The 20,072-nt window shown below is 44.4% G+C and overlaps 1 protein-coding gene across 1 annotated transcript in view; it reads left to right on the top strand.

Annotated features, from left to right (window-relative positions):
- LOC119656936 (mucin-2-like) overlaps positions 1-19,491 on the top strand; it is an 81,137-nt gene extending 61,646 nt beyond the window's left edge. Inside the window, exons 6-7 of the mRNA XM_038063635.1 lie at positions 299-792; positions 15,030-19,491. Coding sequence (XP_037919563.1) covers positions 299-792; positions 15,030-19,298 — 4,763 coding nt within the window. The 3' untranslated portion in view covers positions 19,299-19,491. The remainder of the gene's footprint in view (positions 1-298; positions 793-15,029) is intronic.
- Positions 19,492-20,072: the final 581 nt, after the last annotated feature.

The following is a 20,072-nucleotide window of genomic DNA, read 5'->3' as shown; positions in this document are numbered from 1 at the left end:
ATATCTATTTTCAACAGAAATAGCGAAAAATTGGACATTAAAGGATTTTTTTCTTAAATAAAAAAACCATATCAGGATTCAGCTTGAAATTAAATGGAAATGATTAATTTGTTATCGATTATTCAAAATTAATTCTGTGCTTTAGATAAATTGGATTTAAATTTAAATATAAAAAGCGGATGAAAAACATGGTAAAGCGTAGTTCTCGAAGAATTTTATAAGAAGACAGAGGAGTGTTGGCTTGGTGAAACTATGCTTCCCGCTTTCATCATAACATTGCTCATTGGATCCTGTGCAGCTTGGGATGGAGAACATCTACGATGCCAGGATATAGGAAACTTTCCAGATACATCATCATCTGATAACGGACGATACGTAGCTTGTGTAAAAGATGCCGACGGATTAATTCGGGCAACGATGAAACAGTGTGGTTTGAATGAAAAGTTCGACCCAACGGAGAAGACGTGTGTAGACAATGGTGTCATCTTTCAATGTACCAAAAGTGGACTTTTCCCTGCTTCTGATATAACCGGTTGCAAAGGTTACTTTAAGTGCCAAGAAAACAATGGAGAGTTGTTTGCAGAAGAACAAATATGTCCCGAAAATGAAGTTTTCCAACCGTTTTTACATATGTGTGTTCCGGAAAATCATTATGAGTGCTCCTTTGTCAGACAATTAGACCCCCAAAAGGAATGTACAAAAGACAACTGGTTAGTAGACGATCCTGAATCTTACGATTGTACCCGCTACTGTAAATGCATAAAAGATCCAGATACTGGATCTTATTCTCTCGTGCATCTAACATGTAATGACGGTCTGGTCTTCATGCCTTTCTTCGGGTGTTTGGACCCTAAGCATTTTAAATGTACAAAAACCCCAAGGAAAACAAATTAAAATACTATATCAGGGCACCACTAATGGGTAGTTTTGTTGCTTCTAGCAAAGATTTTGGCTTTGAGTTACTATAAAAGATACAAGATGACAAAAGTAAAGATATTCAATGGTATAAATAATTTAGCAAACATTTCGGAAAAACGAACGCTTTTCGGTGCTTTATAATAGGTTTGAAATATCAGTAAATGGAATATTGTCAAAATATTATAAAAAAGATAGAAATATTTGGATAAACTATTATTTTATTTCCGAGTTGTCAGAATCTTGGCAGATGCTGGATTTTACCTAATACTAGAACTAAGTGCCAAGCATTAAGGTTCGGACGATCCTACTTACTTAAAAACTAAAGGAGCGCTAGTGGTGGTGGTGGCCGGTGGCAGGTTAATGGGAGAATCCGTCGAGAACCCCCCCAACGTCGAGCATGTCTACAGAATGGTGTACTTCTGCATGGTTTGAACCAGACTGTGCAAAAGTCCCAGGACATCAAGGGAAGCCGTGAGGGATTTAGGTACAATACCTGTAGATGACAATATTATGGAAACTACAAAAACCCGCTCGAGACGCCAATGGCTCATAGTTCACCTTCTTCTCCACATATTTCCGTTCAATCTTGCTATCATGGGGGATAGCAGCATCAATAATATACGCGGAACGACCCGTCTTGTCAACAAACAGTACGTCAGGCGTGTTATATGCAGTATGGCGATCAGTCAGAACTTGCCGGTCCCAATTCATGCTGAAAGCACAACTATCAAGTATTGCTTGTGGCTAATATCGGTAAACCGGACATATCCCCTTGATCAACCCATGAATGTTTACAGCTTCATGCCTGGTGATGTATTGTTCCGGTGCCATGACAGTACAGCCAGAAACGAGATGGTCCAACGTCTCTAACGTCGAACCACACATTCTGCACTGGTCGTTCTTCACCTGTTCTTTCCTGATGAGCTTTTTTTATAAGCTCGGGTGGCGATCACGCCGTCCTGAATGGCACGCATGAACCTCACCGTCTTACCAAAGACCTCCCCAGCACACAGAGATCTGTTCGAAAAATGCAAAGCAACAAATGACAGCTAAAGACAATTCACGTGTTTACCGTGCGTTGCCTTCGATTTCCATTCATCGATCCGCTCTTGGTTCGACTTCACCCCACTCAGAGGATTGAAAGATCGATCCTTCAAGTTAGCTGGAGTCTGTCCACAGTCTGCCTTACAGACAGTTGCATGCAAGGGACTCGCCTGCTCTTTGCTGTAAAAATAAGCGCGCTGCGAGTCGACTTGGCGATGATGTTGTGCCGCCACATCAACTACGCCCCTACCTTCGATGTCACGAGGCAGGTTCATCCGCTCCACCGCAGACTTTGTTGTATCCGCCGCTGGACGTTTTCCAGATCGGCCATCGTCCACGGCAACATTCAAAAATGCATAAGTGAGTGAAGGGATAGCGAATACATTCAACGCGCTCATTTTATTCTTCCCCAAGAGATGCGATTCCAGCACCAGCTTTACACATCGCAGTAATTCGGACGGCAGAGGATCCCTGAGATCACCAACTCGAACTTGGGTTCCTTCCAGAATTATTTGGTACTTGTAGAAGTCTGTCTCGGTCATAGCTTGGATGTGGAGATCCCCAATGCTATGTCCGAAATGCTGCTCGTGATGACCTTTGCAGATGGCTGGACTTCGACACTTGTCTAATCCAAACTTCATCCGAATATCACGGATGAACATGTCTATTATTCGCAACAGACTTATAAGATGGGCGTCAGTCCCAGCATACAGCTTGATGTCATCAAATGTGTCAGTTCACAATTAGCACGTAGGCCATACTTTATTGCAAAACCATGCCCTCTAGCTTCATTCAGTAGCCATGAAAGGGGATTCAGTGCCATACAAAACCAAAGGGGACTGAACGAATCCCCCTGAAGAATGTCCCTCCGTATACGGATGCGCTCTGAGGTATTAGCCTCAGATGTACGCACTGATAAGGTGGTATGCCACCCTTCCATGACTGTTGCCAAAAATTTTATTAGTTTCGGATCAACGCGATACAGATGTACGACATCGATTAGCCAGGTATGTGGGACGCTATCGAAAGCCTTGACATAATCGATATATGATAGCAACTAAAGAGGTTTCTTTGGCCTTTCGTTGCTTGTCCCACAACTACCGAGTCGATAATGAGTTGTTCTTTGCAACCTTTTGACCCAATTCGGCAGCTCTTCTGCTCCTCGGACAGAATGTTGTTGGTCTTGAGCTGCACATTGACCCTTCACTGACCCCTTCCACTAATAATGCATGTTATGAATTTTTAGAGGGTTGGTAAGCAAGTTATCGGTCTTGTGTCTGCGGGGTCCTGCACCGTGTCCTTCTTAGGGATAATGTAGGTAATCCCCGCAGTGAGGAAAGGTGAAAAGTCCTCCGACCGACTCATGACCTCATTTATACTGCGTGCCAACCGACTGTGTACGCTGGTAAATTTCTTATATCTGAAATTCTGCACCCGATTCAGATCTGGGCCCCTCCAGTTCTTCGAGCTGTTTTTAGGTCCGTCGAACTTCCTCTTCGGTAACATCCGCAAAATTCATGCCAGGCGTATTGACATGGCGGGTGCCTTCCGCGGTGATCCCTTCTGGGCGGGTAGCTCCAAAATTCCCCCAATATTCTTTCTCTGTGTCCGGGTAGCTGAGTGGTTAGAGCACTAGGCTACCGTACGGAAGGTCGCGGTTCAAATCTCACTGGTGACAGTGGAATTTGTATTGTGATTTGACGTCGGATGCCAGTCGACTCAGCTGTGAATGAGTACCTGAGTCAAATCAGGGTAATAATCTCGGGCGAGCGCAATGCTGACCACATTGCCTCCTACAGTCTACTGTAGTGTACCGTTACGGTCTTGAATGAAGTGCTCTAACACACTTCAAGGCCTAGATCCAATATGGATTGTTGCGCCAACGATTATTATTATTATTATTATTATTCTTTCTCTTCCGTCACTGGAAACTGAATTCTCTGGACGCTCTGCTGGGATTCGTTGAGAGATCTGAAAAAGCTCCGCTGGTTCCTCGCGTATGTTGGATTCTGGACACGTTTGGAATGACTTTCGGCATACCGTCGTAACCGACTGCATGCAACAGAAAGTTTCTGTTTTAGTGTGTCCAGAATTTCAACAACGGGTGTCTCACAGAACTTGGGGATGGCATAGTTCCGGTAAACCCTCTGCACTTTATTTCTCACCCGTCGGCTGGCACTGCCAGTGCTGATCTGAATCAGTCTAGCAATGTCCTGTCTTAGTGAGTCCCGCCGACGTTCCAGACAAATTTTCCATGGTGGATCTCTTTTGTCACTCAAACCAATAACGCGAAAGCGAATCTTCTGACCGTGCAATCTAATAGCCGCAACTGCACCACAATACATAAGTGACTGTAGTTGCAGCAGCGACATATCAGCACACAGTCGAGATGCAATCTCATCATTGATTTGAGATAGAATTCCCGGAGTTGCTGGAGATGCATAGAGCCTGGAAATACCTGGTCTATGCAAAGGATCCATATCCGAGAATTCCATACACGCTCTTTGGAATTCGTCCCGAACCTCAGCGGAAACCTCAGCTGGACGGTGGAGAAGAGTGCTTCGGCGAGTACTGAACCTGTTGCCTGAAGTGCGGCGTGGTGTTGTTGATGCCACCGCCTCTGCCCCCATCAACTCTCGGTCACCAGTTTCCCCGATGACTTCAAGTCGAACACGCTCCCTGATGGTGGCCGGGATTGTCTCGCTGTGAGTAATAAAGCGGTACTGGTCTGCGACTCGCTGCACAGTCGCTTGCGCGAATTGTGGGAAACGTTCGACGAATCTCCGGTGCAACAAGGGGCGGTAAGATGTTGTACCCGCCCCTGCCGTTATTTCGTAGTAGGAGCGGATGATGAAGAGGTTCATTTCTTCAGTCGATTTCATCCGCTTCCTACGCGAACCTGCTGAAGTGGTCACCACAGATTGTGGCGAAACAGCTGCAGCAGGCGGAGCTGTGCTCCTGGTCGTCGTGGCGCCTAGACGTCGAACCGCCCCACGACTAGCGGCTTCGACGCCGTGCTGTCCATTACGAGAGGCCGACCCAGTCACCAAGTCAGTCCCGCCGGTTATCCGTACCGGACCTCAAATTTCTCCTTCTTCTCATTGTTGGTGGTGCATTTTATCCCTAGCTGCCAGGTATTGAGATAGCTTCCTTAGTGAGTAATCTGCAAGACTGCAAAGTTCCTGCACTTTCCTCACCTACCCCCTGAGACGCTGCGGTGGCGTACAGCCATTCAGACTGAAGCTATCTATCCCTCGTCCTTTCACAACCGGGCTTGGGACCGGCTTCGGCGGAGTTAATAAACTATTATTTTATCGTTTTATAATTATTATCTATTATTTTTTGGGCGTCAAGTAGTACACTCCAGGATAGACAGACGAGGACCAAGCTATCTCTCTTTGAGAGTGAGCTGTCTCTCTTCTGGGGCGATGTGTCGTTTTTCAGGGCCCAAGCCTCCCGTCTACCAAGACCGTTAGTTAATGGTGATAGCCACAACCTGTACGAGGTGACCCTACTATTAACAAAACCCTACGGATCTAGACTAGTGAGTCGAAGAACACCTTCCCCAAGCCAGGGTGTCATGCGAACCGCCCCTATTGGATAGTTTCCAGTCGGAGGTAACTGACTGTATTCGAAAGGAGCCTCACTGGTACATGGTTGTCTCAGTGAGTAAGTTTGACCTTACGGTGCTACGGGGGGCTATGGCACGGTGGACCTCCTAGCCCCCATACTCGTGGGAATCAAATGAGAAATGTTACAAAAATAAAGGATAACGAAAACTACAACCAAACTAGCAGGATCGCGTAAGGCACATAAATTAGCTAACCGGATGGAAGTACATCTCCGACATACTAAGAGCTAGATGATTACACTCAAGGTGGGAGAATTTGGACGTCAGTCAGTAGATCCTAGGTCAATATTGGTATACTGCAAGGACACCAACCAACAAAGACCACTGCTCAAAAAGCGGGGACAATCATCTTCACGTCTGAGATCAATATATCAGACGTCAGGAAGGAGACAAGTATCAGTGGCGCAGGTGATAAATAGTACCAGCGTTATCTGAAAGAAGACCCAAAAACCAGAAGAGGCCCTTAAGAAGGCTCAAGACAGACCTAAGCCATCTTTATCGAGCCAAGAATGCGCAGAGCAGCGAAGATTAGCCCGGGTGAGGGGAATGCTCCGAAAAAAATCCAAACCTGAACCCAAGAGGAGAGAAAATCCGGGTTGGTCAGAGGTGAAGGCAGGAATCAGGAAGCCCTCCTTTAGCTATGCTAGTGCGGTCGAGGGCATTCAACTGGCCATATTGCAAAAACGGTTTCCCGAGCATTTTTGTGACCGTATCATTGATGACGTTGATGCTTCATCTCCAGGATCTCTGTTGACTGCGGTTATTGCGGCATCCATTTCCCTCTTATAGGTGTTGCGGAGAGCTGTGTTTTGAATGGCTTCGGTATTTACTCTCACCTGATTGTCAGAGGGGATTGTAGGTGGTGTTGTAATTCGAGCTTGGAGCACTATGCCAACGAGATAGTGGTCCGAGTCTATATTGACCCCCCTATATGTTCTGACATTCATCGTCGATAGCAATAGGTTTAATTTTTTGGCTGACTAAGAAACCTACTCCGAGCATATGGTTTACTGGATTATGGTGTAGCTACCCTTCTCCAGGAAACTGGTCCCTGTCCATTGCATCTCTTGCAACGCTGTTACATCAGCCTTATATTGGGGCAGGGTATCGGCTAGCTGCTCAGCAGCATTCGGTATGTACAGGGACCGCACGTGCCATGAGAAAATGTGCAAATCGTTAATCCGTTGTCGTTGCGGGGTTCCTGCCCCAAAATGATGCCACATATAAATTGATTCAGATACCACACCCGACAATCGGTTCAGCCATTTCCGAGTAAATCGGCTGTGACAGACAGACAGACCACACCCCCTAAACGAGATATCGCCGTTTAAAATTCGAAATTTCAGTATTCCCCCATTATATATCAACCTCAAGCTCTTGTCATCGTCAATACTAGTGATTACGAATAAAGCTCCTTTTTCTGGAAATTTTGACCCCAATTTTCTCCAGTCTTTTACCCTCTAAGCTTTATACCGACCCCAGCTTTTCTCGCCTCTACACTACTCTGATCATGAGTTAAGCTGCTGATTAATGCTTTCCAAACTAGGTCTATATTTTTACATTGGCAGTAGGAGGGACTGGGGGCGGTGGTTTAAAAGAGAGACTCATTCTCAGCAATTAACCAGCCCCAAAATCTGGAGAAACCCATGTTGGTGCCTTTATATGACATCTAGGTCTCAAAATACGTTCCCGATTTATAGAGCCCCTTCTTGACAGGCAATGGCTTTTTTCCTTTCCTTTATAACATTTTGCTGATGTGAGCTTGAGAAAGCTACATTTCTTAATTAGCATTCACATAAAATTATCTAAATTAAAATTTTGTAAAGCTTCTGTTTTTGCTACCCACTTTTATCAACTGATTGGGTGAAAACGTATGGAAGAATCTCAGCAATTCATGTTATGTTTTCACCCAATCTCCGTATGGGATAAGAGGGGCGTTGACACAGAAATAATTTAAGCCAGTTGTATTACCGTTGGTCTTCGTGATAAGTAATTTTTGATAACTTCAAAAATCAAAATCAGATATCCAACTAAGCAATTTTTTCGCGCAATCTTCAATTAACTAAGTAATTTCACCGACGTTTGGTTATAAGTACCGCTAGATTATATAGATTATGGTACAGATTAGCACACATAAACGGTTAAATCTCATGCATATAACGGATGACAGGGTTTGTCCGGGATTTTGGAGGAGGGGTCCCATCTAAGTGAGGAGGGGACATACTTTATTTTCTCCTCTAATCATACGTGCGAGCTTCTTTTTGTAACGCCTTCTGATCCTCGGATCCCTGTTTATTAGAAGATACAAACCTCCCCTCAGTGTAGGGGCAACTGCGACAGACCAAATGAATGCATGACACCGATGGTTCAAAGACAACAAGTTCTTATCTGATAAAAACGAGAGGTGGGCTTTAGTCTTGATATTATATAAATCCATCTATTAGGCTGAAGTACCGCGATGGATGGCTGACGAACAATTGAGAAAAATTCCCCGAAGAGTTATTGGGCCCCTACAAGAGAATGGACAATTCTGTAGCCTATATACCAACAGAAGATGAGGCAGACCCTGCCTGAGATGGAACGATGACACAAGCCAGGACACCAGGCATCTTTTAGGGGTATCGAATCGGTGGACCTCGGCGTAAAACCGGGATATCTGAAGTTCTTTATTAAGGCAGGCCTAGACGGGATACTGGTCGTTGCGCCGTTGATAATGATGATGAAACGACTAATACTCAGATCTGTGAAATCTAGTATGTCTAGATTTCACGGAAACTTTTTTCACCCCCTTTCAGCTTTTTCTTTGGTACCAAAGGTACCAAAATAAACGGGGAATTATATGAGCTATCACTCGGATCTTATGTGTCGTCCTTTAGGAGCTTATTAAGCGGCTTCCAGTATCAGAATGAACATGTGGTATTCGATACTGGAGCTTGTTCGTCGGTGTCGCTCCGAGCAGGAACGGTATGACAAAAGTCTTTTCAGGGGTAAACGTCAAATGGTCCCCTGGGAGCATAAATATGTCAAACTCAAAGAAGAGTTGAGTTACACTATCTCTTTCCTCCTTAACCGTTAGCGGTCTGAATTCAGGCTGAAATTGATGAATTCTTCTGTCATTCTCATTTACGTTTATTAGTCCCACAAAGATTTTACCGTCCCACGATTTCACCACAGCGTTACGTAAAAGTACACCTGGCATCACCTCCTGTCGCTGACAAACTTTACCACCTTTGGACGACACGGGCAATTCCACTATTCTTGCTTCCCTCGGGCTCAACACTATGACTCCAAGATGATTTCCAACACTTTTTGCACTGAAACCATCTTTTAGTACGCTCTTTATATCAGCCTCTTCAATATATGTATCGCTTTTTCCCATACTCCATTCATTAATATCTTCTATTGATACAACTTCACCAGTTCCTTATCATCTTCACAAACTTCCCCTTGAGCAACATTTTCAATGTAGTTAAAAAAAATGAACCATCCGCCTTGTCTGCTAGGGTGACCCCAAATTACGTTGCTGACTACAAGGCGCCACCGTGTGCCCATACTTTTTAGATTTGGTGCAAAAAGTATCAACATTCCACGTCTGACATTCCGTACTCCGAATGGGAGTAAACCTATCAAACAATGGTTCAGCCAATCCCCTGCTGCCGGGGTAGTACCTATCTACCCGGACCGTTCCATGACTGATACTGCCTTTGCGAAGCAAACTGCACCCCAGACTGATCATGTTGCCCCACCGGATGCCTGCCGTTTAAAAATGACAGATGGGCACCAATGTTTGTATTTTGATCAGGTGTCATCGTATTTCAAAAATAGCTTCCCTTAGCCTCCTGTAGTCCTCTTCGAAAAATGTCGCAACTCCACCGCACTCAATGTCAATAAATGTCTACCAATTAGGTACGACCTCGTGCTATTACCCAGTACTCCCAATTTAAAAGCAGCTATGCAGTTTTTTCCAAACTCTTTCTTTAAACCCTCATCCCCTCCAGGATATTTTACGCTTATCACGTCCTGCGTTCGCGTCAAAAGAAGGAGTTGATTCTCTGAGAATATGCCATCAAACCCTCCCGAGCACGCTGTCTACACCTTCGTAACTCATTTCGAAAGTCGCTGGGACAAATACGTGTTTTTCAAGCTCTCCTCCAAATCTTTAACACTACTGCATTGAGTAGAAGATATGAGGTAGTATGCATCTCTAACTAACCTTTTTTTCACACAACGGAGGAATATGTCCTTTTTATCCTCCGGAACCTGACTACTCAATTCGGATACACAGTCGAAAATTTTTAGCAGGCTCGGTCACGAGAGAGACAGATCTTTCACCCGAGAAAAACCCGACAAACTTTAGTATCATGTCCACCACTCTGTCGTATACTTTATTCCCTATATTAGCCTCCAGAATTCTTTAGAAGGTTCTTTTGAAGTCGTCACCGGCGGGTTTAAATCTCCATTACCCGACCTTTCCTCTAATTCACTCTTGAGTATCTCTCACTCAAGCAATGGGGTCAAGCAGTGCACTGCAGGATAGACTGGCGCGAAATACAGCTCCCTTGGACCAACCTATCTCTCTCTGAGAGTAAGTTATCTCTCCTCTAGGATGTGCCGCTTTCCAAGGACCAAGCCTCTCGTCTACCAAGACCGGTAGTGAATGGTGATAACCAAACTCAATACGAGCTGACCCTACTATTAGTAAAACGCTACGAATCTAGACTGCCGAATAGAAAAACACCTTCCCCAATCCAAGGTGTCATGCGAACCGTGCCCATTGGATAGTTTGTAATCGGGGTTAACTGACTATATTCGAACGGAGACTCACTGCTACCTGGTCATCTCAATCAGTAAGTTTAGCCTGACCGTGCTAAGGAGGCTCCGTCACGGCGGACCGCCTAACCCCCGTGACTGTGTTATCTGCAGGAGGGCCTGCGTTATCTGAACGAGGCCTGAAACAAGAAAAGTCCCTTACGAAGGTTCAAGACAGACCTGAGCCATCTTTATCGGAGGCAAGAAACAGAGAACAGCGGAAATTAGCGCGGACGAGGGGAATGCTTCAAAAAAATCTAAACCTGAACCCAAGAGGGGAGAAATCCGGGTAGGTTAGGGGTGAAGGAAGGAATCAGGAAGCCGCCATTAGCTATATTAGTGCAGTCAAGGGCATTCGACTGGTTATATTGCCAAAAATGCTTCCGGGCAAATACCCACTCGTAAAGGACAGGAAGCTATCGAAGATCTTGTCGTCAGGACGATGTACAAAGGATGGACTAGGAAACTTTTGTTCACCGGGAGACGCTTTGGACCAGGTCACATATTGGTGGACTGCGTTACGGAAGACACTCCAGAGTGACTTAGGCCTGGGGTTCCTAAATTGTCAGGCTGGGAAGGAGGAGAACTGTTAACATGTACTGGGGATGATATACCAGGAGCACACATGGTGATAGTGTTTCTCCCAAAAGCCGCAACAATGATACGGAAGATGTCATCCTAATCGCTCAGAATGAGAATCCCCATATGGGATTATGGAGAGTCTTCAGAAGGAAGGTGAAGGGAAAGGGTTGACTCATCATGCTCGGGGTAGATGACCGATCCCTGGAGACAATTAAACGTCGAAATTGCCAGGAAGTCATAGAAGCCGAAAGGACTGGACCAGTCAATAAAGTACTGCCCAGTGAAGGCCTAGATGGATAGCGACTCGCAGGAAACTCCGATAGTGGAAAAGGACTCCAAGCAACAATGAAGCCAATGGTCAGCACTAACATAGCGATTCACGGTTTGAAGGGAGGAAGCATGCATGTAATTTGGGACTCCTCTTCTGAAAAACCAAGAGCTTGCATAATTCTTAAATGTAATTGCAACCGTACTCGTCTTTCAGAGAACTTGACCGGAGACCATGTAGCTATCCAAGCCTCAGTTGAAGCCGAGTTTAGCACTCGAGAGACACCCGCGTCATCGGGCAACTTCGCAACTGTGAGAAGAGGGTATTATCACTTCTCGTGTGCGATGCCAACGCCCATCACGAAATACATTCCTGAATTTGAAGTAATAAAAACTTGTTTTCTCCCATTCGCTGGTGTTGATTTATATTTTGCAAATACCGATATTTTAGGAACCACTTGTTCCCTTCATCAGTGGTAACAAGTCTTGTGCTCGTGAAGCTTGTTCCCAGTTTTCAGAGACAGCCTTAGCTAAAACTATTAATACTCCAATTGCTGGGTCCGGTCCTGGCATTGGAAAGATTTAAACCTCTGTTGCTAAAGCATCCGAGATTTAATTTCCCTCTACGCCACACTGACCAGATACCCAGAGGAGTTCCACCAGATTCAATCCGGATATATAATGCAAATGGTTTCCGCATTCCCTAACGATTTTCGAGGTGATCAAAGGGCTACTTAACGCCCTCAATGCAGCTTGGCTATCACTGCAGATTGCGATGCGCGTGCCCTTCAACCGCTTTTCGTCTCGCCATTAATTTGGTATTGTACAATGGCCGTAACTAAGTCCTGGGAGCAAAACTGTCTAAGCATAGTGGCCTCCAGCCATCTTAACATCAGTACACAAGCTCTCGGTCTTATGGATCTTTCATCGTAGAAGGCGCTAGCCCCCTTTACTGACCCAATGCCATAGTTTCTATTAAATCGAACCCATGGCCCCTGCACCAGAAAAATATAAAGAAAGTCCTGAAGCTTTGTCAGCCTCGCTGTCGGCAGATAGATGGAGGCTTTGGCATGCTGCAGGTTAATTTGACCAATCTTTATGTTTTTCTAATGTGTAATGGAAAACAGTTCGGAGCGAATGCTGCCGTCGGGGTGTGGCGGGGTTTCCCCCACGCTGCACCGCCAGAGACTCGATCTTCTCGTTTTTGATTTCTCTGAGAATAGCCGCACTTGGAGGTACACCAGTTCCCATGTCTTCATGAATGATAGGCCTCATCTCATCCTGGAGTGCATTCGTCTGTTTTCTACTTAACACCTTTACCCCATACGGGGGTTCGGCTACTATATCCACTGTCCTCCGCGCGCAGCTCCATTGTGGAAAAGTGCATCGAAGATGTTGAACTTTGCTCGATATTGTGTGAGTCAAACACCATCATTGTTCTTCGCTCGCAAAATGGAGATGATGATCTACAGTTTTCTGATATGATTCAATTTCAATCTATTTAAGAAAAAGTAGAGACTCTTTCGATTCAGTTCGAATACCAAGCTGGAACCCTCTGCGTTTGTAGATTTATTCTTCCTGGCATTCATGAACTTTACTCTCCAGCGTTGGAAATCCAAGCCTGGGTTCTGTTCACCCAACTTGCGGATGATGTCTCTTGCCTGTTTACGGGATTACCTACTGGAGCCACTTTAAGGCAGCCTCATCAGTGCACTCCAAATGGCAAAGCCCATCGTGAAAATCTTGATTGTTAAATCTGGGCTTCTTTCCGGATTCCACCATTTTTTTCGACAGGCATGCCCGGAGGATGATGAATTGTCCCTCTGCCATTTTGCCATCCTTGGAGGAAACTCCCAGCAGCAGTAAAAAATGAAGTTGCAGCTCGTGCATACGTCCTCTTCCTTCCTTCGTGTCCGTATTCCTAAGAAAAGGACCAGCTTCTTTGAGATCTCTCTCGCTGATTTGATCACCGCCCAGCACACCGGTCCTAATCCCCGCGGGACGCATGGATGAAGGCTCGATCCGGAGCACAATAAAGCTTTGCTCACGACAGATATGTTGGTCTTACAGTTCTTGGGCGAAATACCGCTGACAGAAGAGTCTGGTGGGTCCAGTGTGGGTCTCACTGGGGTTACCAGTTTATCCGCCGAGGATTCCGCTTCCTTGCGTCAAATTTTTCACGACATTACCGCAGCTAGTAGTGCAGCCACGTCATGTCCTCACTCCCAAGGTGCTTCATCTCCTTCGCGGTGCCTTCTTCTGCTGCGGGCCTGGAGTCTTCCCAGGTTCACGGTGTCCGGGTCGCTCGGGTCCATTTCCACATACTGACGTTAGATCAGTAGTTTCCAAGTCACCAGGTTCGCTTTCCTCAGCTTCTTCCGGTAAGGGTGAAGGAACAGTAAGTGAACACTTACCTAATAGCGCTAATTGCTGATACCTTACAATTTCACATATCCCACCAATTGCTAGTTAGCACTTTTTACATGCAAAGTGGAGCTTCGTATGGTATCAACGACCTGCCTATAGGTAAGTAGCCAGGTCACCAAACCCAGTTGACCTATAGTTTCCGCGGCATTGCGACATGTGCAACATTGTATTAGCCTTGGCCAGTGACAATCTGATAATAAAATGCATTCGCTACTATGCAGCATTTCTTTATTTTTTCTGTTTTCCAGCCATTTCCATAGTAAAGCCAACTAAAACGGTGCTGTTGACTACAGAGTCTTTCTCCTACCCTGCGGAAGTCTTTTGAGGATTTTCAACCATTGAAGAAAGATGCCAAACCGGATGCCTTATTTTAGTAATAACAATTATGTAACATTACTAATTTCGACGAATATGCGTCATGATGAAGGAAATCTAAATAAATCTAACTAAAAGACTAAAATCTCTAGAAAAACTAAATACCGTAGTGATATCATGAGGAAAGAGCCAACGTCACAAGAACATAAATATAGAAATCCCTGTCCAAACACCGCCAGTTTGATCCTCTAACGTGAGATAAAATCTTATATAATGACAGCTCATTATCTGCGAAGTGGCTTTCCAGTACCCCAGACATGAGGTTTGACCCGATCTCCGGAGTGCTCACCTATTAAAGTAAAACTCGATGCCAAGTTTCACGGAGACCTTTGGCAAGTCACCAAGCCCGAAATCAGTTATATCCGAGGGTAGTTATCAGACGTGATAAGATTGTCTCTAGATTGATTAGAATATTTACAAGATTTATAACAACTTGAAGTTTCCGGTCGCTTTTCCAAGTAAATGACTCAATTAAATCAGTAAACAAAATATTTTCAATTCTCACAAAAAAAAAAAGATTGTTTTTGGATTGAGCCCATTCTTAACAGTTTTGCATGTGCCAATCAAAAATTTTGATTAATTTTGAAAATATCTGCCTAACGTATGTAGGGTTCTGGCCAATATAACCTAAATTACAGTCTCAGATAAACCTCAGATAAACGCGGTTGGCAACGTAATCATATCATTTGCTCTCTTTATGGAAACTGCGCACCATAATCTCTGAGACTCTGAAATGATAAAATCATGCCAAATTGTAATTGGCGCTGTACCTTTGTACAGCAAAAATGTAGATTAATCGATTACATTTTATCTTTGTTTTCTACTAATTCAGGGCTTAAGATAACTTAAAAATTTATTTTGATATAAAAAGGGGGATCAACAGCGTGAGTAACACAGTGCCGTAGGATGATTTAAACCCGTCAGAATTTCTCGGACCGCTGTCGCCCCCACATTTACGAATCATTTGAAATATTAGTGTCCCCTTTTCCTAGACGAATTTCCAACGAGATTAATAGATTTTATCGGAAAAGTTAGTTTAGTAAAAGTGCATGAAAACACGATGTATCTGACACTATTACTCGCGGGTGTTCTATTATTTTCGAATAGTGCAGCACGCTCCTTCGAAGAAGCCCAGTGCATAACGGAAGGGGATTTCCCCGATATTACATCATATCATGGCCGTGGTTACATAAGGTGTTACATAGATGATCATGACCATATGAGGAAAAAGCATCTCATGTGTGCAAGTGGTGAAGTCTTTGAGCGGACAGTCAAAAGGTGCGTGAAAGAGTTTCAGTGCCCAACAAATGGTTCCTTTGTAGACAGCTATGCCTACGACTGTAAAACTTATTACCGATGTAAAGAAAAAAGTGGAAAATTGAGTGCCGAACGTTTACATTGTCCACCAAACGAGGTGTTCACGCCTTTCCAGCAAAAATGTGTTTCGGATGAGACTTATCAGTGTCCAACGATATCCGCTAAGACTTTGAGTTTATTGAAGGCTGCGCCTATTTGCGAAAAGCAAGGAAGTGTAGAAGATCCTGATTCACCGGATTGCAGAACATATTATGAATGTGTCTCTAATGGTGATGGAACATATTCACCTGTCAAGAAGACATGCCCTGGGAATGAAGTTTTCCTCCCTGGTTACATGTGTGTTGGCCCTGACCACTATAAATGCCAAAGAGATTCAACGGTAGCGCCACCGACAACAACAGAACCACCAACAACTGAACCTTCCACAACTACGGAAACATCAACAACTACTGAACCATCAACAACAGAACCCTCAACCACCACTGAACCATCAACAACTGAAGAACCTTCAACAACTACAGAACCCTCAACCACAACTGAACCATCAACAACTGAAGAACCTTCAACAACTACAGAACCTTCAACAACTACAGAACCTTCAACGACTACAGAAGCGTCAACAACGACGGAAATATCGACGACTACAGAGCCTTCACCAACTACAGAACCATCAACAACAGAACCATCAACAACAGAACCATCGACTACCTCAGAACCCTCAACAACTGCAGAACCTCCAACAACCACAGAACCATCAACAACCGAACCACCAACTACTTCAGAACCGTCAACAACTACCGAACCATCAATACCTACAGAACCTTCAACAACCACAGAACCATCAACAACAGAACCATCAACTACCGAACCATCAACAACTACAGAACCTTCAACAACCACAGAACCATCAACCACAGAACCATCAACCACAGAACCATCAACTACTTCAGAACCATCAACCACCTCAGAACCCTCAACCACCACTGAACCATCAACAACTGAAGAACCTTCAACAACAACAGAAGTTTCAACAACTACAGAATCTTCAACAACTACAGAACCTTCAACAACTACAGAACCTTCAACGACTACAGAACCGTCAACAACGACGGAAATATCGACAACTACAGAGCCTTCAACAACTACAGAACCATCAACAACAGAACCATCAACTACTTCAGAACCATCGACTACCTCAGAACCGTCAACAACTACCCAACCATCAACCACTTCAGAACCATCAACAACAGCAGAACCTTCCACAACAGAGCCATCAACAATAGAACCACCAACTACTTCAGAACCTCCAACAACTACTGAACCGCCAACAACAGAACCACCAACAACCTCAGAATCATCAACAACTGCAGAACCTTCAACAACCACAGAACCATCAACAACAGAACCATCAACAACTGAACCGTCAACCACCTCAGAACCATCAACCACTTCAGAACCATCAACAACAGAACCACCAACTACTTCAGAACCTCCAACAACTACTGAACCGCCAACAACAGAACCACCAGCAACCTCAGAACCATCAACAACTACAGAACCTTCAACAACCACAGAACCACCAACTACTTCAGAACCATCGACCACCTCAGAACCCCCAACAACTACAGAACACAGTTCAACTACTACAGAAATTTCAACTACATCGGAGGATCCATCAACTGAAATTTCACCTACTACGGAAGATTCCACAACCCTGGAGTCATCAACTTCTTCAGATCCATCAACTAGTATAGAACTGCCAACAACAACAGAGCCAACAACCTCCGATGCATCGACAACCACAGAAGAGCAAAGTACATCTGAAGAACCTTCATCGACTTCTCCAACAATACCCGATTCGTCTACTACAGATACTTCGCTTCCATCAACAACTACATCCGAAATATCATCGACAACAGATTCTTCGACAACACCAGATTCAACTTACTCCACTACAGATACCTCAGTAACCGATGATTCTACCACTGACTTGCCAATTTCAAGTACCAGCACTCCAGAAGATAAAACAACTGATTCAGGAACATCTACAACTGACGATGGTGAGTCAACCACCGTCACTGACGATATTTCTACTCCTGATGTTTCAACAACAGAGCCAACAACAACTGACTCAACTACTGAAGAGAGTACTGAACCGGGTTCCACTACGTTAAGTTCGACAACCGAGGAAGTTGGTACAACTACATCTGAAGAAACTAGTTCAGATTCGACAACCGTCACAATTGAAACAACCCCTGAAACTCCTGAAACCGAGTCAACTACAACTGAAATCTTTTCAACGGATTCAACAACAACAGAGGAAAGTGAACCAACAACAATTGATAGCTCCACTTCCCCTACTAGTACCGATGAAACCAGTACTTCAGAATCTACTAGTGAAAGTTCAGCTTCTACCACCACTGAAATTTCTACTGATGAACCCTTGTCAACTAGCCCAACCGATGAACCGTCAACAACAGCGCAGACTACGACGACTGATGGCGAAGTAACGACCGATATCCCCACCGAAACGACGGAAAATACTGAGACAGAATCAACTTCCTCCACCCCGATAGAAACAACAACATCTGATGCAGGATCTGAAAGTACCTCAGATGCAACCACATCGGGCGAAATTTCATCAACCACTAGTCCTGACACTTCCACTGCCCAGTCTACAACGGATGCTACTTCAACAACTTCAGATGGAGGCGAAACAGATTCCACTACCACTGACGAAACCGGTCCTTCCTCCTCATCTACAGAAGCTAGTTCACCGTCTACTTCCGATGGAAGTACCACTTCTGTAACAGATACAACCACTAGTGAAACTGATCCAACAACAGTCGACACATCGTCAACAGAAACAGAAACTACATCTGGAACTGATGTAACCACGACCACAGAACTCAGCACAACTACTGATGATGGACAAGGTTCAACGACAACTGAAATCAGCAGCACCATCCCCACCGAAACGGAACCTTCGTCTACCACAGAAATCACCAGTTCCACCGAAAGTGAAACCACAACAACGGTGACTCCTAGTACATCGGTAGAACCCAGCACCGATAGTAGCAGTACTACCAGTGAAACTTCACCAGGAACTAGTACCGAAGAAGGGTCAGGAAGCAGTGAAACAAGCGAACCAACTACAGTCTCAAGCACTCCAGGTGAATTTGTCTGCAGATCACCTGGAAGCTTCGAAGATCCACTGGATGAAACCAAGTTTTACCTGTGTCTATGGACGGGATCTGAATATATAACGGAGCATAAATCGTGTCGCGAAGGCTTAGTATTCAACCCAGAATATAAAGTATGTGTGCGTCCTGAGAACACGAGTACATCTACCAGCGTTCCTCTAACCACATCTACATCCCCAGTGGTTACCTCACCCTCCCCTGAATCCTGCACGAACTACGAACGCTTCCCTGATCCTGAAGATGAAACGAAATTCTACCAATGCCTAATTGACGACGACGGAAAATATATCCTGGAGAAAAAATCGTGCAAAGAAGGATTAGTTTTTGATCCTGAGTACAAGTTCTGTCTTAAGCCGACCTCTGCCAAAGTTCCCCCACCTGCTCCCAGATCCTGCAATAACTATGAACGCTTGTATTATCCTGGGGATGAAACAAAATACTATCAATGCGTAACTGACGAAGATGGAAGACGTTTCATGATGGAAAAATCATGCAAACCAGGATTGGTTTACAAAAGCTACTTACAGGTCTGCATTAAACCGGAGTCATCTGGAGACAGGGACTTTGTTTGTGAGGAAAATGGATACTTCCCTGACAAGGACGATGAACGGATGTTCTACCGCTGCGAACGGACATCATCAGGCTTTGTGATGCATCACTTATATTGCAGAGAGGACCTTTACTACTCACCGGAATATAAGATTTGCTCCTATAGAAGTGATTAATAGGATTTAGGGAATAGATTCAGTACGACTAGATATTTATTTTAGTAAAATTAGTTTGAACTTAGGTTACTTTATCTGTTCTCTGCAGTAATCAAACTTACAAAAGATAGGAAGTATGTTTTATATTGTATATAAGAAACGTGAGTTATGTGCGTACATATATCCGCTAAATTTTTACAAAAAAAGGACATTTTTACATAAACATTAGCCTTTCAATTTGAACATCTCTAATCTGACAAAGACCCCTGAACAGTATCTGAAGGAAGCCTCAAAAAACGATCACTCATTATGCGAAAGTAATTTGAGATAGTACGATGGAGCGGGTGGAAAAAATGAGAGGGGGTGACCAAGGACTTTCTTCATTCTGCAAGCTGGGTGAAACGGTTTACGCACTGAGTATTGACCTCCCATGACGGCAAGCCAACGGACTATCAACTAAATATCTCCCTGTCATCAAAGAACTGGCCTATTTTGGGCCAGCCTTCCAGTTCTTTCACCGTAAGCCTTCAAATCAGAGAGTTCCTTTCACTAATGGGAGGGGAAAGGAAGAAAGGAATTTGTTAGTTCAACGAATCCCCTTCCATCCAGCCTTATCATCTCCAGATTAGGATGACTTAACCAAGCTCAGCGATTCAACACAATCACTGAATTGTGCAGTGCCAAAAACCCAACGATCGACTAAGTCGTCACTATCTACGTGGTCCCGGCGGCTTAGGAATTCGTTCGACGAAACTATGACTTCTGAAAGGGCGCTGCCTACTGTGGTTAACAGTG

This window comes from Hermetia illucens, chromosome 5 (genome assembly GCF_905115235.1).
Source record: "Hermetia illucens chromosome 5, iHerIll2.2.curated.20191125, whole genome shotgun sequence".
Lineage (NCBI taxonomy): Eukaryota > Metazoa > Arthropoda > Insecta > Diptera > Stratiomyidae > Hermetia > Hermetia illucens.
Note: the sequence above shows the minus strand (reverse complement) of the source record. Positions and strands in the feature narration are given on the sequence as shown.